General features: G+C 41.2%; 2 protein-coding genes across 11 annotated transcripts in view; one reads left to right on the forward strand and one right to left on the reverse strand.

Annotated features, from left to right (window-relative positions):
- GRPR (gastrin releasing peptide receptor) overlaps nucleotides 1–10,177 on the reverse strand; it is a 276,159-nt gene extending 265,982 nt beyond the window's left edge. For 4 of the 7 annotated variants that reach the window (XM_082717032.1, XM_082717028.1, XM_082717027.1 and 1 more), the window contains exons 1-2: nucleotides 8,097–8,719; nucleotides 6,187–6,396 (exon numbers count right to left, since the gene is read on the reverse strand). The gene's annotated coding sequence lies outside the window, so the exon portion shown is untranslated. Of the gene's footprint in view, nucleotides 1–6,186; nucleotides 6,397–6,530; nucleotides 6,849–8,096; nucleotides 8,720–9,303 lie in introns of those variants that run through there. The other 3 variants (XM_082717031.1, XM_082717029.1, XM_082717030.1) reach the window with 3 other exon arrangements.
- The window catches only part of AP1S2 (adaptor related protein complex 1 subunit sigma 2), a 28,700-nt gene continuing 14,170 nt past the window's right edge, over nucleotides 8,818–23,347 (forward strand). For 2 of the 4 annotated variants that reach the window (XM_082717064.1, XM_082717065.1), the window contains exons 1-4: nucleotides 8,819–9,151; nucleotides 11,280–11,458; nucleotides 18,413–18,521; nucleotides 19,130–19,267. In XM_082717064.1, coding sequence (XP_082573190.1) covers nucleotides 11,280–11,458; nucleotides 18,413–18,521; nucleotides 19,130–19,267 — 426 coding nt within the window. In that variant the 5' untranslated portion in view covers nucleotides 8,819–9,151. Of the gene's footprint in view, nucleotides 9,152–11,279; nucleotides 11,459–18,412; nucleotides 18,522–19,129; nucleotides 19,268–23,347 lie in introns of all 4 variants that reach the window. The other 2 variants (XM_082717062.1, XM_082717063.1) reach the window with 2 other exon arrangements.

A 23,347-nucleotide genomic window follows, 5' to 3' on the forward strand; every position in this document is an offset into this window, starting at 1 on the left:
TTCTGGAAGGTTTTCTGGAAACTGAGCCTAGGTTTTACTTTCCTAATCACTTTTAGACTTCTTCGGTCATATTGGTTCGAATGGTTCATTCTATCTGCAGCTAAACTCTGACTACAATATATCCTGCAATTAGCCACATTTCATCCAGCGAGATCCTTCCGAAACTCTAAAACTCAAATCCTATACCGCACTGCCCTTGCTTAAAACCTTTCAATATCCCCCAATATCCTTGCAGGAAGCCCAAATCTTGTGAATCTGGTTTGAAAAGTCCTGCATGATATGGTTCTCCTCTGCAGACTCGCCCTTCCCCAAGTACTCTCTGGCCACGCTTATACTCATGTGTTCATCTCTTCATGCGTGGCCGTGCTATTCTCCCTTCGTGGAACACTCTTCCCCTGTCTTCTCTTGGTTAATTCCTACCCCCACTTTAAAAAAAAAAAAAATTATTTGTCAGAGAGAGAGAGAAAACACAAGCAGAGGGAGTAGCAGGCAGAGAGAGAAGCAGGCTCCCCACTGAGCAAGGAGCCTGATGCAGGACTTGACCCTAGGACCCTGGGATCATGACCTGAGCCGAAGGCAGACACTTAACTGACTGAGCCACGTAAGGGTCCATCAAATGTTGGCCAAAGACTGTGTCCTCCAATCTTTCCTGACTCCATCACACATCACTAGTACCAAAACTCTGGGTTAGGCCCTTGCTTATATGCTGCCACAGAACCCAGGCCTTTCCCCTTTGAAACAGCTACTCTGCTGTATTGGGATGGCCAACTGTAAACTGTACTCCCCCAACCTTTCCACCCCATGGACCTGGTGGGATGTTCCATCTAAGCAGTCCTCTATTTTATCCCCAGTACTGAGAGTCTGGCCCAGACTTGGGTGTATAAATTCAATGAAGTAACAAAGAAACTGAAGCATTTTTTTTTTTTAATTTATCTGACAGAGATCACAAGTAGGCAGAGAGGCAGGCAGAGAGAGAGTTGGAAGCAGGCTCCCTGCCGAGCAGAGAGCCCGATGCAGGGCTTGATCCCAGGACCCTGGGATCATGACCTGAGCCGAAAGCAGAGGCTTTAACCCACTGAGCCACCCAAGCGCCCCGAAATTGAAGCATTTTAAGCAGAGAGTCTAATCTCTATTAGATTTATGTTTTAGAAAAAACACTCAGGTGGCCATGTGCATGCGAAAGAAACTGTAATGACATCATAGAACAATGGCATGTAATGTGGAAGGAAGGGGCTGAGATAGAAGGTCCAGTTTCTTGGTCTGACCTAGTGCCATATTAGTGGGGATGGAAAGGATATCTTGCACGAAGGGGAAGAGGGGAAGAGGGGCACAGAAAACTGGCAACATTCGAGAAGTAATAAGACGGGGCTTATTAAACCTTCTTCTGGCATTCCAATTCAATTTTCTTTCTCTCTTTTTTTTAATTGAAGTATAGTCATCCAATTCAATTTAACTAATATTTTTTGAGCGTCTACTTTATGCAAGGCATTACATTAGGTTATGTGAGACAGAGATTCGTAAGATACTGTCCCAATCTTGGAGATTCCAATGGTTTCAGTTGGCTACCAGAGACACAAAAACTTTAAAAGAAAGCAGAGCAAACACAGGAGGAAGCACCGAAGACTTCACATTTTGAGGGGCTCTGTGTGTGTGTAGTTTTCCAGTTTATGTGTTTGTCTCTTTTTGCCTAAAGATAAGGGCTAGTAGTTTATTGGCAATAGCATACTGTAGTGGAAAAAATATTGCTTGGAACCAGAACATAGGGGTCTTTGTTCTTCATGGCCACAAACCAGGTAGTATGATCTTGAAAAATTTGTTTAACTTCTCTGGGCCTTAATTTCCCTATTTGTAAAATGAAGTTTTTCAGTGAAATGACCTTAAAATGTTATTATTTCATATATTTGTTATATTTTATATATATGCAGTATTTCTAAAAGCTTTACAAGTCATTCAGTTAAAATGTTCAAGAATTCTTTTGGATAAATGTTTTAACTGTGTTCTATAGTATTTAGAAGACCAAAAAAAAAAAAAAAAAGAAGAAGAAGAAGAAGACAAAGACAATCTGGTCACAAACCATAAACTTTGGTTTCTTGATTCAAAGAGACGATGATAATATTATTCACTTCGGACAATTAGGTACAGTTTACTGGAATGTGCCCTCCACCTCCATTACCTTGGCTGTTTCAGCCTATGATTTGTTTATTTGTCTGTTTCATTTTGACTTATCAGGGCACCTGGGTGGCTCAGTCCTTTAGTGTCTGCCTTCAGCTCCGGTCATGATCCCAGGGTATTGAGACCCAGCCCCACATCTCCCCGCTCACCAGGAAGCTTGCCTCTCCTTCTCCCAATCCCCCTGCTTATGTTTCTGCTCTTGCTATCTCTCTCTCTCTCTCTGTCAGGTAAATAAATAAAATATTTTTTAAGTAAATAAATGCGGGCGCCTGGGCAGCTCAGTGGGTTAAGCCTTTGCCTTCAGCTCAGCTTCATGATCCCAGGGTCCGGGGATGGAGCCCGGCATCAGGCTCCCTCCTCTGCGGGAAGACTGCTTCTCCCTCTCCCACTCCCCCTGTTTGTGTTCCCTCTCTTGCTGTCTCTCTCTCTCTCTCTGTCAAATAAACAAATAAAATCTTAAAAAAAAAAAAAAAATTCTGAGGGTGCCCAGGCGGCTCAGTGGGTTAAGCCTCTGCCTTCGCTCAGGTCATGATCCCAGGGTCCTGGGATCGAGCCCCGCATCGGGCTCTCTGCTCTGCGGGGAGCCTGCTTCCACCTCTCTCTCTGCCTGCCTCTCTGCCCACTTGTGATCTCTCTGTCAAATAAATAAATAAAATCTTAAAAAAAAAAATTCTGGGCTCAGACTACATGAGAATTTTCTTTAAATTTCAATGGAAAGGAGATGCATGAAGGAGCACAAAAAGCAGGTTTAGAAGCAAGAAAAAGAGCTATCTTCTTGCTCTCCCCATCACTACGTTTCTTTCTCTTTGTAACTAAGTGTATAACAGCTTACGAGAATGGCCAGTAGTGCTAGCAACTGTACCAGATGAACCCAGAAAAATCACTGGCTTGATACAAAGTTCATCATTGCTTTCTTTCTTTTTTAAAGATTTTATTTTAAAGATTATTATTTTAAAGACTCAACCATCTTAAAAGAGTAACTTCCGATGTCACCCTGGATGTCAACATCCTGGGGACAAAAGTTAGGGTTGAGGAACAAGGGAGGGAGAAGAGGCCTTCCTGTGCAAGGTTTTTCTGGGCCCTGCCTTGATATCACACGTCACTTCAATCAGCCCCACAGGATACCTAACTGGAGGGATGACTGAACAACGAACGGGGTCTAGCTAGCTGTGTGCCAAGGAAGAAAGGGGGCAGATTTTGATCACTTCATGGTGGGTTTCTGCTATTTTCAGAGATACTGATTCTGTCTAGCTGTTACCTCTCAACTCTCTCCTTCCTACCTCACGTCTGTAATTGTTAACGAAATATTTCAGAGGTGATTCCTACTTGGCATGAGTAGTTGGAAAATATTTTTAGAGCAGTGATATTCACCAAGTAAGCACCTGATTTTTATGGTGCAACCTTCAAGTTTCTCTAAGTGCTCTAATTTCTAACTAACATCAACACAGTACATTAGTTTGTAGATGGCGAACAGTGCTCCTACGCGGGTTTGTACGTATCGATGTAGCTTCAGATTCATATAACTGGGAATATTAATCTCCTAATGTTATCAGACTTAGTAAGGTCAGCCACAAAAAATATTCACACCTCAAGTTTCCATAATATTATCAGTCTTGGAAATTACATCAAAATTGCTGGCTTGAGAATTTACCAGTTAGGTATCTTGGGTTTTTTTTTTTTGTTTTGGGGGTTGTGGGGGTTGGCATAGAGCAGTGGTTCTTAAAGTGTGGTTTCTGAAACAGTGGCAACAGCAGCACCTGAGAACTTGTGAGAAATGCAATTCCCAGGCCTCACCTCAGACCCAGTGAATCACAAACTGGGATGGGGCCCAAAATCTGTGTTTTTTTCATAAGCCACACAGAGAATAACTTAGAACCAGTCATCTAGTTGAATTAGATTACTGCTGAAACATTTCATTCCAAGGACCAGGTCAAAAGAATATTATCTGAAATCGTTTTGTTGAAAACACCTCGACTTTCTTATGTTGCTGTGAATTCAGAGTAATATGGAAAACTCACAGAATGAAAAGATCCTTGGGAGCCCCGGGAGGTCATTAGGGCAAATAGTTTCCAAAGGTGTCCATCATGGAAATCCAAGGTTCTAAGAAGCATCTTTAGGGGCTACCGGAAAGAAAATGTGTTCTTATGTTTGATTGAGGACTGCTGCTCTAACCACCCAGAATTGGTCTCCAAAAGACAGGAAATTCTGTGTCAGGAGAAATGGTTTTAGAGCTTTAGGAAAGAGCCATCATGTTACTCATCTTTGTATCCCCATTATCTTCCAGAGTGGAGAGCAGAGTAAACCATAAGAAACATAATAAACCAGCATAATAAACATCTATGTTAAATGAATGAAGGGATGGAACAGTCACCTCATGGATTCAGGTTCTAAATAATGTCCGCGAATATTCTGGGGTCATCTAGGAAAAAAAAATCCCATTTTAAGAGTTTATTCTAGCTACCATTGAAGAATACTGACTGCCTCATGTGGGCGGCCAGTCTTTTCAGCAGTTAAGAATTTTAGCTCTCAGATATTTAAGACGGCCTCCACCCCTCTAAGAAAGAAAGAAAGAAAGAAAGAAAAAAAAAAACACAAGCAAAACTTATGTAAAGAAAGTGCATGTTCCGTTTCTTGAAATACCTATAAAAGCGCTCAGTTACTGCACGCTAACCTTTTCAATGACTAACTTGGAGCCCCTCAGCCTCAGAGCGGTTGACATTTGAGGCTGGATCATTTCCCAGGGGAGTGTCCTGGGCACTGTAGCAGCAGCACCCCCACCTGCCCCACACCTGGGTGCCGAGATGACAACCACAATGTCTCCGGACACTGCCAGGTGTCCTCTGGGGTCGGGAGGAAGGGGTGGTGGATAAAATTATCACTGCCTTGGCCTAATATTAAAAAAAGTCATTTTCCCGCATTTTATTCAAAGCTCTGGAAACAGGCTTCAGGGAAAAGTGGATGTCCCACATTTATCTTTGGCTTATTGTTGGGGACTTTGGCAGTGACAGCTCTATCTATTTGAAATGACTGATTCACAAATCCTCATTATTTTGGGCCAGTTTTCTCCTTGGAACAAGTTTATCATTGGAGAGGCAAATCCAAAACTCTAAGCATCTTTTTTACTTACTGTGCTCTTCTACATTGATTCAGTGCTGAATTCCATTACAAAGGCATCTTTATTTAATAATTTCTAAGTAACAAATAGACGGGCTAAAGGAATGCTGTACAAGTCCATAATATGCTGTTAACACTAACAGAAGAATTTTTATCTACTTCATTACACTATTTTTTAAAACGGTCTAAGGAAAACTTGCACTAAAATAAAATGTAATAATAACCTTTAATACATCCTACCTCAAGAAAGTCATCATTGGAAAGAAAGTCATCATTGCTTCTAGAATTTACTTCCTGGTATCTAAAGAATACACTAATAATGCTATTTTTTTTGGTTTATGTTAGATGTTATCTATTTTCTTATTGCCAGTGCCTGAGGATTTAGCATGATTTCAATATCCCCTCACTTCTGCTCCTCTGTATTCCCAATATAAATATATTACAATTTTTACCTAAATCACAATGAGCCAACAGTGCACCGAGACATTCTTGATGACATCCTCATGCTAATGTCCCCTGTCTTATTGCCATGTGAGTATATACGTCAAACATTCCTCCTCCCCCCCCCCCCCCGTTTAATGGCATTTTGCGAGGGAGAGTAGATAAAAGCATATAGCCAACACACATTTAACAGGAAACTAAAACTAAAGCTATTTTTGAAAACTTAAAAGATTACATTAAAAGTCTCAAAATTTTATTGTTAGAAGGCCCTCAACTCTTGCATTTAGCATAAATGAAACCTAAGCACTTTTTTTTTTTTTTAAAGAAACCAGTGATATTAACTAGAATTACTGTGGTGATCATTTCACAAATGCATATAAATATCAAATTATGTTGTACACCTTAAGCTAATATAATGTCAATTATATCTCAATAAAAAAGAAACAAAAGGCAGTTTACCAGAAATACTTCATTTGTTCCCCTTCTGTATACTTGGGACACGGTTATTTTTCCCACTTAAGGACAGATCTGTTCTTCTTTCTTCTGACCTTGCTGAGTTTCCTTTATCTGCCTGGGCCATTGAAACCCGGGAAACATCAGGAAGGCTTGCACCATGAAAGTCCATGTTCCTTCTTGTTCCATAAGAAATGATGTTGTAATAAATGTCTCCTGTACCAAAAAAATAAAAAATAAGTATAAAATCTGATTTTTAATTTCTCATAAGAAATTATTTTCGTATCAATATTAACCACCAAGAAGTCAGGACCACCCACATAACAAAAGCAGAGGATAACGAAAGATACCCTATTAACATGACAAATGAAGAAGATACTAGGTGAGAAGAAATATGTACATAAGAAAGCCCACAATTTGGAAAATGTGGGAATCAAAGTCAAGCAGTTAATTACTAACAGTGCTTCTTTTGTCTTTCACAGTGAATGCACAATTAGCACTTAATACTAAGACTGGGGAAAAACCATCTATAATCTACTGAAAAAGACCATCTGCTTCTATAAATTTGTTCTTATACACTTGCCAAAAAAAGAGAACATATTAACAAAATAATGGGCCCTGCATTGTTAATTGCTAGGTTGTTTGCAGTTGTGCTGCTGCTATTAGAATTTAATAAGCCATTCCTTCTTCTAAATTAATAAGCAGCCAAGATTATGTAATAGCTGCTTTCAGCTGCTAATTATTTTTCCCATAATTCCTTTCCCTCTCTATCCTTCACCCCCTCCTTTTCTTGGCTAGGATCACCAGAGACTGCCAATATGTCATCAGCAAGTCTGCCGTCTTCATTTTCAGAACCACAGACCAACATTAGGAGCATAACCAATGGCTTAAGCTTGGAGGTGGTTAGCTTAAGAACGTTGAGGATATATGTGCTTTGTACAGAAAAACAGTCCTTGAATTCAGAGTGCACGTTTTTACTGCATAGTATTCAATCTATCTTTGAACTGGTTAATGGCATCTGTTTTGTGTAGTACGGGAGAAATGGGGCATTAATATGTGACTTTGGAGCACGACCGGTTAGGAAGCAGAGAGAAATCTGGGGAGGGGGCCTAAAGACCACAGAATGTCAGTTCTGTGCTTTGTGTCGGCCACTTGTTTTCCAGTACACATTATCCTACATATTTGTAGGAAATTTTCCTACCAGTATAGTAGTGCTTAAAAAGAGGGAGGTATTATACATTTTTATCTTGCCAAATCGGGGCAATAAAAATGCCTTCAAATCCCTTTTATATACTATCATAGTTTTATAGACCTTTTACCACAAAAAAAAAAAAATCCCTAATAAAGGATTCCTTTAAATTGATTAAATTTAGCTTCGTGAAAAACGTAGCATTTCTTTTTCACTTTGGGTCATTAAAAAATTCTGGCGAGTATGTTTGGGAACCTCTGCAAAAAGGGCATAGCGCAATAAAAGCAATTTTCCAGCTTCCTTTGTAAGAACCTAAGTGACTGGGGTAATGAATACCATTCAACATGAGAAACCAGTGGCTGTTCAAGCAAGGTCACTTAATCCCATGGGGCTCCCCTTTCCTCATCTGTAAAAGATGAGTCGGACTAGATGATTCATCCGTCCTTTTCATTCAAAAAAATATGGACATCCATTATGTGCCAAGTATAATGCTCAGCACTACGGTTCTTAACAAATCTATCATTTTATAGTCCTCATCAGTCAACTCCCACTTATTAGATGTGTTATATACCAGGCAGTGAACTAGGTTGGGACGAAAAATGAAAAAAAATTCAAGACGTGCTAAATAGAGGCAAATGGACACGTGGGGATGCAAAAATGAATAAAATTCAAGATGTGCTAAGCAGAGGCTAATGAACATGTGGGTGAAAGAGGGATTCGTTCTTACAGGGTTTGAGGGTGAGGCTTCATAGATTAACATTTGAGAGGAAGTACACGCCAGGCAGAGCAAGTCTTCGGCAAGGCTAACTGGAACCCAGGCGGCTCTGGGGCGGAGCGGCGGGGAACGCGACTCCGTGTGAAGGAAGTGGGATCTCAAACACGAGATGCTGTCTGGGCTTCTCAGCAGAGGACGGACCTTAATTCATTAGGTCCGCAGCACTGAGAATAGGCGAGGCAAGCCCAGGGAAGAGACACTTGCACAGCTTGGGGCAAAAAGTGTCTAGGGCTGTAGCAGTCCGATAGGTCGGACCGGCTGGAATCCAGGCGGGTTGGAAGCAGGATAGTTGCAAAAGGCCCTCTGAACGCGTGCACTAGCTCCACGACAGAGCTGACTTGTTTTCCCCAGAGGTGCAGCACTCCCTCTCTCCCCTCACCATCATCACGGGCAGTCACGCCTCCCCGCTCCACCCTCTTTGGGCTCGGAGAGTTATCGGAGCTCGAACTTGGCTCTTCGCAATCCTGACCTTCCCTGCCTCGCACGGCGGGGTCGACAAAGGGCACCGCAGAACCCTGACCTCCCACCACCGGACAGCCGGGGAAGCCGCCAGCCCGAGTTCGAAATGCACAAGCAGGAGCACGCAGGCGCGCCGGCCTTGGCAGCAGCCGCTTCCGGGTCACGTGGCCTGACTTCCGGCCCAGACCACCCCTCTCGGTAGGGACGCGGCCAATCGGCTTTCTTAGATTGTGCGGTCTCCGGCGCTGCCTCCGGTGCCGTTGGCGAAGGCCGAGCGGCTTCCCGCGCGTCGCCCAGCCCGCCCCTCCTCTCGCCGCAACCCCGGCTCCTCCTTCGTCCGGCCCACGGGGCGGGGTCTGCCGGCTCGCCCTCCCCTCGCCGCCTAAGCCTTCCCTCCGCTAACTGGGTCCCCTCCCCACAGCAACACGGCTTCTCTTCCTCAGCCTGGCGACAGGGGCTTCCCCTCAGCCGCCGCCGCCGCCGCCGCCACCGCCGCCGCCGCCGCCGCCGCCGGCCGAGCTCAGCCGCGCCCGCGGCCCGCGGCCGCCGTAAGTCCCGGGGGGCGAGCGGGGGCGTCGGGGACGGGGAACCGGGAGGGCGGGTTGGGCGCGCCCTCAGACGCCCCGCGCGCGCCCCGACGACCCCACCCCGCGCCTGGCCGCTCCGGCCCGCCAGGGGGTCGCCGCGCCCCGCAACTCACTTCTCTCCGCGTCCGCGCCGGTCCCCACTCCGCGCGGCGCCCCGGGAATGCGGGGGGCCCCGCGGCACCTGTGGTTTGGGAATCACCTCAAGTTTTGCGGGGCATTTTCGGGAGGGGCCCGCGGCCGGGGGCGGTGGCGGCGGACGACCCTAGGCGCCCCCTGCGCGGCGGCGAATGCCATTGTCTGCCCCGCGCCTAGCCTGTCACCTCGCCCGGGCTCGGTCAGTGATGGACTGCGGCCCCGTGGGGCGGCGGGGAGGCGTCGGAGACGGCCGGACCGAGGAACGCTGGCCCTGAGCCGGCTCCGCAGCTGAGCCTATTGTTTTTAATAACCAATCTCGAGGAATTGAGGTGCCCTGTGATTTGCGGCAAAATCAAAGCATTAGTTTTTAACCGGAGGAAAGGAATACTTGTGCCTCGCAACCGGGTATCGTCCCATGATAGCACATAATTTATTTGAAAGAGTGAATTATTTATTCTATAAAGTGGTAGGGAGGGGATATAGACCGCCTAGAGCTCATACTCTTTCAGAAAGCAAACCGCCACTCCCCCGGGTCGTCGGGGTCCTGGAATAGGGGTGTGTTATTCTCAAAGTTCTGGTAACCGGTTTGCATTAAACGTCCAGTTGATGCTTTAGTTGCTGTTCCTCTCCGAATGCCGCTGTCTTAACAGGACTTGTATGGGAGGCACTTTGACATCAAAAATAGCGTTCGCTTATTTTGTGCCAGTGAAGGTTTCAAGTGAGGCGTAATAAGCCAATTTTAACTTTAATAAAGTTAAATCGCCACATCATAAATTTCTAAATACCTTGTCGATGCCCGTTAATTTCTTTGCGAAATTTGGAGCCCATTTTTATTCTGAATTGGCCGTGTAGATTCCCCCACCCCATATTCAGATTTAAGGTGGTGTGGTGCATATTAAGAATCGGGCTGCAGTCTTACTTGTAGTAACACCGTTGAAGGAACTTAACAACGGTTGGGGGAGGGGGGTAAACCTGTCTGAATTCTACCTTTAAATTACTTTTGTAGAAACAATGCTTAATGTTTGCAATTGGGAAGACCAGTTGGATTACAGGAAGCTTTCCTTTAAAATTAAACATGTAAACTAATCAACAGATTTGAGGTTCCAAATACACGTATACAAAATAGTTTAAGATCCAGTATCCACTCCATCTGTAGATGCTTGTTTTAAAAATTGTTTTAAATGAGGTATTTTGCGTAATGTCTCTGCATGTGTGTCTCTAAATTTTGGCTTTTTAAAGGTTTATATTCTCTTTCATATTGTTACATTAACCTACTTCTTTATTGTGTGTATATTTATGTTGGAATTTTAGAAAGCAAAGATGAGAAGAGACACTTAAAAGTCAGGCTTTTATTAAGAAAAATGCGCATTTATGGGTTTTTTTTGTTGAATATTTTAGATCTCTTGTTTTGCTTAAAATGTGTGAGCATACACTGAAGAGGGCATTCTGAGTGATAGCAGTCTGAATACAAGTAATTCAGCCGGGGACTGGAACAGCCTCAGGATGAAAAATAGTTGTAGATCTGCTGTTTCTTTCAAATGTATCTAAACCAGTTGATGTCAACAGTTCTCTTTTGAAGCATACAGAGAATGTGAAATGTACAGTACAGGTAGACAGTAGTTGTCTTAAACAGCAAGAGTTATTTTTTTTTCCTCAAAAATTTCACTTCAGCTTTTTACCTGTTTTTTTTTTTTATTTATTATTATGATTATTTTTTGCCACGCACTACTCTCCGAACTTAGTGGAACGGGGTGGGGTGGGGAGATTTGCCCCTAGTGGGAAGATCTTTCTACAAGCATTTTCCTGCTATTTTAACTGGCGTAGAAATACTGATGGCTGCTAATCATTTGTCAGTTAAAGACCCTGCCCCTTAAGCTTCTCTAGGAACCATGTCATCTTAATCTTTACGGAATCAAAGTGTTGCATGTAATCTTGGCTCTATTTATCTTAACAGATGCAGTTTATGTTGCTTTTTAGTCGTCAGGGAAAGCTTCGACTGCAGAAATGGTATGTCCCACTATCAGACAAAGAGAAGAAAAAGATTACAAGAGAACTTGTTCAAACCGTTTTAGCACGGAAACCTAAAATGTGCAGCTTTCTTGAGTGGCGAGATCTGAAGATTGTTTACAAAAGGTATAATTTTCATTTATTGGAAAGGCAAAATTGGGTTAAATGTTCAGTCATTTATAATGTGGCAGTGGCAGACTTTGAGAGATGACATTTACAAGTAATGATTAATAATGATTTAGATGAAAAAGGTTTAAGTTAAAGCTTTGTGTCTTTTAAATAACTGGTGTTTTGATTGATTGTCCAGTCAAAAAAATAAAATCAGAAAAGTTGATTTAAAACTATTTATGTAATTAAAGGCATAAATGATTATTTCTACTTAATCATCTTTTTAGAAAAATTAAATGAATTTCTTTGCAGGTGAAAATGGGGTCATATTTTAAATGGTGTAATTCTCTGAATTTTGACAAACCTTGCTTAAAAATCTATACAGTAATGACTGATAATTGACATGCCTTTTTTCTGACTTGTAGAATCTCACTTTTGAACACCTTGGATGCATAGATCATTTAGTCATATAGAGGTTTTGAAACTCTCTATATAAGAGTTCTTTGTTAGTAGTATTTATTAATTTTAAGTACACTTGTTACTGTCATGGAGGTATAATTAGATCTGATAGATAATTTTGTGAGGAATAGATTTTTAAATTTTTGATGTTGAAAAATGACTCACACATTGGCTTTGAACAGTAAATTTTAAAAAAATGTACATCTTTATTAATATCTAACAGTCTTTTAATACCCTAAAATAACATTTGTCAAGATTGGGCTAATCAGGAGTTAAAAGAAATTAATTACTTTGTTTCTTCTCCATTTTCCCTCCCTTACAAATAATTTACTCTATTTAGGAAGAGTGTTTCTGCATATAAAAAATTGTCTTCTATAGGGGAAGTTCAGGGAACTAACAGTATGGGCTGCAAGGGGGGTTGAAGAGAAGTCTGGGTTTTTATCTCTGTTCCTTTATTCTAGGTGTGGGTGGGTTTTGTGTATATGTGGGGGATGGGTAGATGGCAGAGGAGGTGATGGGAGATTATAGGACATAGAGAATGTTTTAAATACCATAGAACTCTTTGCAATAGAATAAATTTAGTCATCTTTGGGTGATTTTGGTTTAGTACTTGTTGAGAAAACTCATAGCATTTTAGAGCTGGGAGAAGTTTTGGAATAATGTAGTCCGGTGATTGTTTTTAAAAAGCTTTTTGCGGGGCACCTGGGTGGCTCAGTGGGTTAAAGCCTCTGCCTTCTGCTCAGGTCATGATCCCAGGGTCCTGGGATCGAGCCCCGCATTGGGCTCTCTGCTCGGCGGGGAACCTGCTTCCTCCAATCTCTCTCTCTGCCTACTTGTGTTTTCTGTCTGTCAAATAAATAAAAATATTTATAAAAATCTTTTTAAAAAGCTTTAAAAAAGCTTTTTGCCCAAAGGTTAGAACCTTCGATGAATCAAGTGGAAGTGGAGGTGCTCTCATGAAAACAGAACCGGGATCTCATACCTCTGCTCACTTGGCTTGTGCCCTCTGCATCAGAGATGGTTCATGAGCTTTAAAATCACTACTGGTTCTTTGGTTGTTGTTTTTAAAGATTTTAATCATTTTATTTTATTCACGTGACAGACACACAGCGAGAGAGGGAACACTAGTAGGAGAGGGAGAGAAGCAGGCTTCCTGCCGAGCAGGGAGCCTGGTGCAGGGCTGGATCCCAAGACCCTAGGATCATGACCTGAGGTGAAAGGCAGACGCTTAATGACTGAGCCACCCAGGCGCCCCAAAAACCACTACTGTTGATTAAATTTCAATTTTATGAAAGGAAGAATTTGGGAAAAGTGACTTGTCCAAGGTCATATTCCAGTTAGTGACTGACAAGGGGCCTAGAATTCAGTTCTGAAGTGTGGAGGCAAAGGTTTTAAAACAGGGATGAGAAAAGAGCAGATAATGCCTTTTGAAAGGATCCTTGTAATTGGAGAATGAGTAGGGGGGAGGGCTGAGGCTGGCACCTGAGACATCTCTTAGGAAACTGCATTATAATGAGGCCCTGAAGGAAGACCTCTGCTGTGGGCTCAGCAGGTGAAATGAGCTGTTCCTACTAGGTAAGGTTTTTTGGTTTGGGTTTTTTGTGGGGTTTTTTTCTGCCAGAAGCCAGGAGGGCAGTGATTCCACACTTCTGTTTCAGCTGACGGTAAATGTGAGGTAGCAGACACGTTGACTTTGAGATGCTTGGTTTTCTCCGAGTGGGCTTGGAAGTCAGGGTGGAAATTAGGCATAAAGTGGTAAACCACCAACATTCAAGGGGCAAGCAAAGAGGGAGAGACTAAGTATAGGGTCAGTAATGTCAGGAAGTGGGAGTGAGTTTTGAAAATTAAGTCACCAGGGCCAAATGTTGCAAAAACAATAAAAGTGAAGAAAGAATCTATTAGGTTTTACGTGAGAGTTCAAAAAATGCCATTTGTCGGAGGAACATTTTCAGTGAAATAGTAGAAACTCTCGAAGAAATGGGGCAAAGTGTGAAGAGGTGGAGACTTATAAACAGCAAATGTAGACTATTTTGGGAGCTTCCTCAGATGCAAAGAGGTGGTAACGGCCCATAGACACAGGAGTGCGGGACAGAGTTTTTAAAAAGGTGTGAGAGATTTCAGCTTATTTCTAGATAGGGGAAGGAGTCCCCCGTGTGGAGGAGGAGAATACCAGCAAGGAGTCAATCCCAGGAGTCGAATTTCCTGCTGCTGAAGGCAGCGGCCTCTTCTGACCGAAGGCAGCCAAGCACTGGCTGGCGTTCGGTGCCCGCGCTGGCCTACCACTTTTCCTTTTAAGTAAAGGCTGTAAAGGGTACTCTCACCTGAGTCTGACACTTTTATGAAGCTCCTGTAAGTAAAAGGTGTACTTTAAAAAAACAGCTTTATTGAGATAAGAGTCACATATAGAACTTAGAATTTTTAATCCGTTTTTCTATGCATCTGCCCTCATTTCATACTGAAAACCTCATTTATCGTATTTAAGAACATATTATTTGTTACATAAACAAGTGATTTTTTTTTACCCCCTAGTCCAGCTGGAAGAGAAGACCTTTTAAGCAAAAGGATTCTCGCTTCTGAAAAATTCTGAACCAGCACTGTCTCTGTTCCTGTCAACAAGTGGTCTTTAGGCCTGCCTTCTTCCATTTGTCTCAGCCGCATTCTTCTTGCTGAGCATTTCCCATAGCTCCCTCTCTTGGGAAGGGTGCTGGGGGGTAGGGGTCCATAGGGAGAATATAGCTGAAAAAACAGACTGAAAATCTGGGGACTTGAATTCTGTTTGGTTTGCACCCTTAGCTAGTTTTGTGACTTTGAACAAGTCATTGGGTGTGTGTCTCCTCATCTCTGAAATAAATGCTCTTGAAAATCCCTGAAAGACCTAACACTGTATGCTTTTTTGATTCCTATTTTATGCAGCATGTTATAGAAGAGGCACTAGATTGAGTTATACAGTGAATTTAAACATACATTTACCTTACTAGTTTGAGACTTTGCCACAGTACTGTATTTTCTTGACTAACAAAATAATATTTAATGACATACCAGTGGGTATTGAGAATAGTTTAGTTACATGCACACACAGTCAGCTGACACTTAGCTGACTGTGGAGAAGTCATGTGTTTTGAATGTAAGAATAGGCACTTTCAGCTGGTCTCTGAGTGCCAGTAATTAGAGTAAGCCTTAATCCATTCTGCTAAAAATAACCAAACATACCTTTCTTCTTACTAGTCTATTATTAATTTTACTTCAGGTTTAGACTTACAAATAGGTACTAAGAGAACAAAATGAGCTCATAATTGAATTTTTAAAAAGCATTTGGTTCTAAAAATAGGGAGTATGCTTCAGGTTCTCTTGGTAATCTTTTACTAAATCAGTAACAATTTTTCTCTCCCTCTTCAAAGCTCTTAAATATTGCTTATTCTGTTTTAATTTTTGCCAGGTGCAGGATTACTTTATTTAATACAGTTCCTGGCTATAGTTTTTAGTATAAACCCTTAACAGGGGCTTTGGAGTCAAATTACTATTCCTGGGGAGGTTACTCAGTTAAGCTTGGGTCTCCTATAAATGCAAGTTAATAACAGTATCTTTCTTGAAGAGTTGTTGTGAGGATTAAAATGGCAAAATATGCAGAAGCCTTAGCTAACACTTAGTGTCTCACTCAGAGTGAGGACTCCGTGAATGTTACCTGTTAACTATTCTGTTTCTTTCTTCCATAAGCTTTCTGTAGAGAGGGGCATTATAACCCTGATAACTAGATAATCAACTACAACAAAGAATTTGTCTGACTGATGGGTCTTTTTCCATTCTGAGTGAAAGCAAGCATTAAGGTAGTATTGCAGAATTTTTGTATTTATTTATTTATTTGGTATTGCAGGATTTTTTTTTTTAATACCTTATTTATTTGAGAGAGAGAACAAGCATGGGGAGCAGCAGAGGGAGAGGGAGAAGCCGACGTGAGACTCGATCCCGGGACTCTGGGATCATGACCTGAGCTAAAGGCAGACACTTAACTGACTGAAACACCCAGTTGCCCCTCTGTATTGCAGGATTTTAAAAATATTGGTTGATGCTTGGACACATCAGTCCTGGTGATATGTAAATTAATATTTCTAAGTGATTCACACAATTAAAGACCATTGACAAGTGCTGTTTATTTGTAAGTCAAGAGGCAGTACTGTGGGTAAGGAGCGAGCATCGTAGGAATGCTGACATTAAGAATAAAAGGAATTTTACCCAAAACTATTAATAAATTCCTTCTAATTGGGATTATTTAAATAGCACACTCTTCGTGTCAGCTAGTGATGTCTGTTTTTTATCTACCATTTTTAATGTGAATTCCTTTAATCTTTAGTTTTCTTGATTTGGAGATTTGTAACATGTCATTTGTATCATTTTCCTCAAATTCAAAACTATTTGGTGAGTATGGGTTGGAGAGGATGGAGAGTTGGAATTGCCTTTCTTTTTTTATTTTAATTTAATTTTTATTTTTTATTTTTTTAAAGATTTTATTTGTCAGAGAGCACGTACAAGCACGGGGAGCTGCGGGGAAAGCAGGCTCTCCGCCGAGCAAGGAGCCTGATGTGGGACTCAATCCCAGAACTCTGGGATCATGACCTGAGCCGAAGGCAGATACTTAACAGACTAAGGCACCCAAGCATCCCTAATTTCATGTTTTTAGAGCGTGAGTGCGCATGAGCAGGGCTAGAGTGAGGGGTGACAGAGGGAGAGTGATAGAATCCCAAGCAGATTCCATGCTCATTGCAGAGCCTGACACAGGGCTCAGTCTTGAGACCCTGAGAACACAACCTGAGCCAGAATCAAAAGTCGGACACTTAACTGATGGCGCCTCCCAGGAGCCCCACCCCCACCCCCATTTTAAACAGATAACTCGAAACCTTAGGGTAGGAAAGAGAGGATGCACTTTGTTAAAGTTGGAAGTGGTACCCTCTTGGGCCCTTCATGCTAATAAATGAACACATTCAAAAGCCTCCTCTTCAAGATCACAGGAGACCTGCCATTTTAAATAACATATTAATCAGGTAGAGTGGACATGGCAAAAAAAGGCAAAGCTGTGTGTGAAGAGGGCGTCCCTGCAGTGAAGTGGGAAAAGGTCTGAAGATCAGATTTCTTGTCCCAGAATGACCACATGGCAGGCCTGGACTCGGGCCTCTTTTTTTTTTTTTTCCTTCTCCCAGTCAAGAATGATGGTGCTTGCTGTTGGAAAGATCAAATAATTGATCTTTATTTGGTCAAGTTGATAATATGAATAGAGCATTCTGTAAATACCAGTTGCTCTCCTATTGAAGAGTAGGAGTTCATTGAATTCCAAAACCGAGTTTATATGTACGTGTGATTTTCCATTAATGCTATGAGCAGTAATTGCTCCTTGTGTTTTCTAAAAATCACCGAGATGCTCCTTGGTGAAAATTACAATTGAAACTGAGACTTGTTTAGAATGTCTTGGTTTTCTGCTTGTGTTTTTTTCCAAAAGCCTGTAATACACTTAAACCATTTGTAAAATGCTCTTTTAATCCTCCTCAAAAGACTTGGTCATTGTTTGTTATGCCTCAGGGTTGTATGTTAAGTTTGGCTTCCTTGGGTCAAGTATAATGTAGCCTCTTGTGCTAGAATCCTAATTTGGAAGAGAATATGAGTTTTCCAGTGTTAATATTCAAGGGGTAAATAACATAAACTTTCATTTAACAGGTAGAGGTTGGAAAATTTGAGAACAGGTCTCAGTTTTCCCTGTTCTCTTTCTCTGACTTCTGTGATAACTTAGAACTGTTCTTTTCTTGGAATTTATTCCACAGTCCTAGAAACCTTTAAAAACAATTCTATGCCGTTGGGAGTCAAGATAGTAGTTACCCTTGGGGGTGGCAGATTGTGACCTAGAGAAGTTAGGAGAGGGGCTTTAGGAGTTCCGTAATTTGTTTCTTGATCAGGGTGCTGGTACACGAGGTGGGTTCACTTGGAGAACTCCTCAAGCTGTACATATGACTTGTGTTCTTCTCTGTTGTGTATACTAACGCTTCAACAAAACGTTTCAGTCATTGCCTTCACATGGACAGTATCTTCAATAAGTCCTTCAGTCGGAGAGTTTCTCTTCTTCCCTGTTTACTTGACGTTTGAATTAATCACACAGCGCATTTTGTTTTAATTAGGTAAACATAAGATTATATTTCATACAATTTAGGACCATTTTATTCATTGTATTTCATAACTGGGTCCAGCTATGTTTTAGGTATTCATAGAAGGCAACCTAAAGAAGAAGAGCAAAACGAGTTCATCTTTCTGCATTTCTAGATGGTATGATTGAGTGATTGTTTTTGGTATTTTGCTTGCCTGTACTTTTCAAACTTTCTCTACGTGCATTCATTCCTTTTGTAGTGCAGGAGAAAAATCTATACTGTTGTGAAAGGAGAAGTACATTGTGTAAGTATGGGATCTTTCACAATAGGATATGAGAACATATTTAGGTTATAGGGTAAAATTTCTTCTACATTTGCTCTGTTACAGATATGCTAGTCTGTATTTTTGCTGCGCTATCGAGGATCAGGACAATGAGCTAATTACCCTGGAAATAATTCATCGTTACGTGGAATTACTTGACAAGTACTTTGGCAGTGTGAGTAGTATTTTGTTTTAGGAAATTGAATGTCATAGTATTTTTTAAAAATCTTCTCTGTAACAAGTTTATTGTTTGATTGTCTTAGGAATTCTGTTTGAAAGTAGCTGCAGAGGTTTGGGAAGGGCTCTCTTTTGCCAGCCGGCCCAGTCACTGAACTCCTGCAGTGCTTGACCCAGCAGCCCTGCTCACTTAATGATGGTTGTGAGAATGAGGTTTAAAATAGTGAAACAGAAAGGAGTTCAACTGCAAAGATTAATGTTCTGGAAGTGCTTAGTATAGAATTTAGATTTGGTAAGCAGTCACAATCACATTATACAGGAAGTATGTATTTAAAAAGATCATTGTTTATGAGTAGAGAATTACTAAGTTGCCCATGTTGAGAACTTCCAGAATCAGGTCTTATTTCGTTTGTAGGCCTTGTGTTTCCAACTACTTGAGACTTGAAAATTAAACTGACTAAATCAGTGATACTTAATTATTGGCAAGATTGCCATTTTTAGAAAGAATTAAGATCGATTCACTGATCACCTTTTTATTCACTGCTTGATGGTGGGTAAGTATCTTTTGCTTTCTTCAATTTTAACATTGTTTTTCTTGCTTCTCAGGTGTGTGAACTTGATATCATCTTTAATTTTGAGAAGGCTTATTTTATTTTGGATGAGTTTCTTTTGGGAGGGGAAGTTCAGGAAACATCCAAGAAAAATGTCCTTAAAGCAATTGAGCAGGCTGATCTACTGCAGGAGGTAAGCTAATTGGAGTTCTCTTTACTACACATTAGCATGTTTTGCTATTGCTAGGGAAGTCTCAGTTATGTTCCCCCATTCTTCAAGTTTCAGAAATTACTCTGAAGCATGCTTGGCATGTAGTGTCCATGAGCAGTACATTGATTGGAGTATGTGTCAGTCACATCAACTTAGTTGTGGACGGATTGATTGCTTTAGAGATGGTCTGTCATGTTGATGGCCCATTTTTGGAGCCCAAAATGCTAGGGTCTAAACGTTTAGAGGACAGACTAAGAAGGGAAAAGATTTTGTCCAACAGTAATTTGAGAAACCTCCATCCATTGTTCTCAATTACTGCAGGTAACTCCTTCTCGCATAGTGTGGATGGGTCATCAGCCAACTGTGAGACTGTGTCATTTTCATCCCAGATTGGTTCATATTTTCACCTCATGTCCATTACGTGCAAATGTAGCCAAGCCAATGATAGTGTTAAAATTACACCCTTTGTAGAACTCTCTAGTTCTGTGTTAGCAAAACCAACTAAAAAGTATTTGGCCTTTTCTTTGCTCTCTTTAAAGGTTTTATTTATCTGTTTATCTGAGAGAAAGAGTGCGTGAGCACAAGTGGGGGAAGGGGCAGAGGAAGAAGGGGAGAGCAAGAATCTCTTAAATGGACTCGGCACTGAGTGGGGGACCCAGCTCAGGGCTCCGTCTCGTGACCCTGAGATTGTGGCCTGAGCCAAAAACCTAAGAGTCAGATGCTTAACCAACTGGGCCACCCAGGCACCCCTCTTTGCTCTCTTTAAATAACAAGCCCTGTTCTGACAAATGACTATATTCTTACTTTGCCTTGATAGCACAAGAACCGTTGATAAGCCCCTTCCGTTTCCAGTTTCCACAGTTGTTCTGAGTTCATTGTGTATTTGCTATTTCTGAACTTTCAATTTCTGAAGTTTAAAATTTCATAGATAAGGCCACCTTTTTCAAAATACTTAAGAATACCTTAATTCAGATACTAACTTGAATTATGCTTTAGCGGTCATTGTGGTTTTAATCAAATAGAAAGTCCGTAGCACAAGGAGGAGCTAGTCAATTTAAAGAAATGTAGTGTGTTTTCATCAAGTTAATTCTCTTTGTTAGTCTTAAAGGAGGCTTTAAATCCAGTTTTTTTTTAGCATTTCTGTTGTAACAGAAATGTGAACTAAAAAGAGTAAATGTCTCTTTCTTAACTGTGGGCCTCAGTGGGAGGGCGGGCCTTGGATGACGGCTCTGCGTGAGTCACTGCCTAGGTCACTTGTGAGGATTGCTCCAAGTGGCGGTGACGTCATCAGAACATACATGTGTTAAATGTGAGACAGTACGCTGTACATGTCTCGATCTTGAGTTAACCAAACAGTGCTTAAGGTGCCTGCAAAAGCGGAACCTTTTTTGGCAGCCCTGATGCTAGCCACTGGCAGTAGTGAAATGAGCACAGCCCCTTTTCCATGTGCGTAGTTTGCCACAGTTCTCTATTTAATTGACTGCAGATATGTCACTGGGGAGATTTTTTATTTTTTAACATCTGATATTGTGACCTCATGCTCATATTCTCCTATTGTAAAATTGGTTTTGAAGTTAGGGCCTCCTTATTTTGCTATTTACCAATCAGACTTTTCTAAAAATAAGGTCAAACCAGAATCAGGAACTGGGAATTTTATATATTTGTCTCTTTCCTTGTTCACTTTTATATTTCATTATTATGGAACTGTAATTTGCTCTGTCAGATCCTGGTTCTTCATTTCCTCCAAGTTCTTCATCATTTCCTGATTAATTACATCTGTCTTAAAACATTTCTAAAGTTCTTGAAGTTCACCTTTTAATTTTTATATTTTTTTTTCTGAAGACCAGTGTTTAGGGCACTGATCTTTCCTGTGTCTGGATGGTTTTTTAAATTGTACTCATTGCTAAAGACTTCAAAATATGACCGATATACTAAGTTTACTTTATAGCTTGTATTCGGGATAAAAATGTCATTCCAAGTCAATATTTGTATATGTGTGTGTATCTCCCTTATTGAAGTATCTTTTTTTAAAATAAACTTTATTTTTCTTAAGATTTTATTTATTAACTTGAGAGAGGGAGAGAGATCACAATTAGGCAGAGGCAGGCAGGGAGAGAGGGGGAAGCAGGCTTCCCACTGAGCAGAGAGCCCATGTGGGGCTCGATCCCAGGACCCTGAGATCATGACCTGGGCCAAAAGCAGAGGCTTAACCATCTGAGCCACCAGGCGCCCCTCCCCTATTGAAGTATCTTAATAGTAAGTACCATCTCCTTTTTGAAGTAGTATTTTTGTATCTTAAAGAGAAAGGAGGAGTGGAGAGAAGCATAGGATGTCTGTGGTCCACGTTAAGATTTTTCTTTTCCTGGGGCGCCTGTGTGCCTCCTCAGTGGGTTAAGCCTCTGCCTTTGGCTCAGGTCATGATCCCAGGGTCCTGGGATCGAGCCCCACATGGGCTCTCTGCTCAGTGGGGAGCCTGCTTCCTCCTCTCTCTCTGCCTGCCTCTCTGCCTACTTGTGATCTCTGTCAAATAAATAAATAAAATCTTTAAAAAAAAAAAAAAAGATTTTTCTTTTCCTGTCTCACCCTAGTTTAAAAAAAAAATAGTCGACTACTGTTAAATATGGTTTCTTATCTTTAGAGGAGAGCTTTGGCCTGTTTCTCATCTGTGGCTACCTTAACACTGTTTTGTACATTAACCAAAGTGATAGTACATTAAGACATCTTCTCTTCAGTGGTCTGAGTGAACCATTTCTCTTAATTTAGCCATTCAGGTCTTGAGGCAGAACACCACTGGTCCGTTCTGAATTCAGAGGGAGTTATCATACATGGCACACTAAGGCCTTTATGAAGCCAAGCTGAATCTCTTTGGGGCAGTAAGGCTTCAGGTGATTCCCATTCAGGCTAACCTGTTTCTCATTCAGGTTATTTGCCAGCACACTGTCGCACGTGCAGGGATGACAAGCTGCTTGTTTCCTAAAGTAGATTCATTTCTATGTTGATACATGATACATGTCTGCATCTTCGGGAGAGTATCTAAATGTGTTCATAAAACAGGTGGTGGAGTAAGATGAGAAAAAACTGCTAAATTTCTTTCAAGTTTCCCTTCTACCCAAGTTACATAAACTTCTTCTGGTCTGTTTAGGCAGTCCTTCATTTTATAGGCCAACAGAACAGACAGTGGACAAAGTAGGTTTTCTCTTAGCATATTCTATATAGTCAGTAATGAGAACATGTCTGGACACCAGGACAACAGAAGAGAACAGGGTGCTAGCTGGTGCTTACTGAGCACTTAGATGAGAAGCACCCTGTGCTAATCCTCGGGGTGTCCTGAGCAGGGTCCCGAGCACCTTTTAACAAACGAACAAGCAGAGGCTCGAGCAGTGAGCTTCCGGGGACCGGTCCCAGCATTCCAAACATGCTCTGCTGGCCTTCAGAGCTATGTGACATCTTGACCACTGGGCAGTATCCATGTCTCCCCCCGCCCTATTTGCATATTGCCTTGAAATGTGTATTTTAAACCTGTTTCTGGTACCAACTTAACGTGTTTTCCAGTAATTAAGAGATTCATCATTCTGGAGGTTTTTCTGTATGGAACAGAGTAGACTTCCTAAGACAGATGCTATTTTTTACCTCTTACACTGAAAATGTTCAATGTCTAAACTATCAATAGTTGGTATTTTCAAATTGGATATATAGATACAAATAATACATTTTTAAAGTCATTTCTTGTTGGATTTATCGAAACTGGATGTATGGTAGCTTTTTTTGGTATTATAATTTGGGATATAGCATTCACTTAGCCTATGTCATGAATGTGATTTTGCTTCCAAAATTGTAAATATAGCTGCAAAGGCACTTAGCTAAATGTGGCCTTAAATTTGTAGAATTCCTAATTAATTTATTTTAATCTAGTTTTCTTTGTGTTGTGATTTTCCTTTTTGGTATCAGCTCTTTTACTTGAATTGATTATTTCTAAACACCACGGATGACTTTGAATTTATAATGAAAATACCTGTTGGCTTAATGCATGGAAATCACAAAATTATTTTGATTTTAGCCCTT

Source organism: Mustela nivalis, assembly GCF_964662115.1.
Source record: "Mustela nivalis genome assembly, chromosome: X".
NCBI lineage: Eukaryota > Metazoa > Chordata > Mammalia > Carnivora > Mustelidae > Mustela > Mustela nivalis.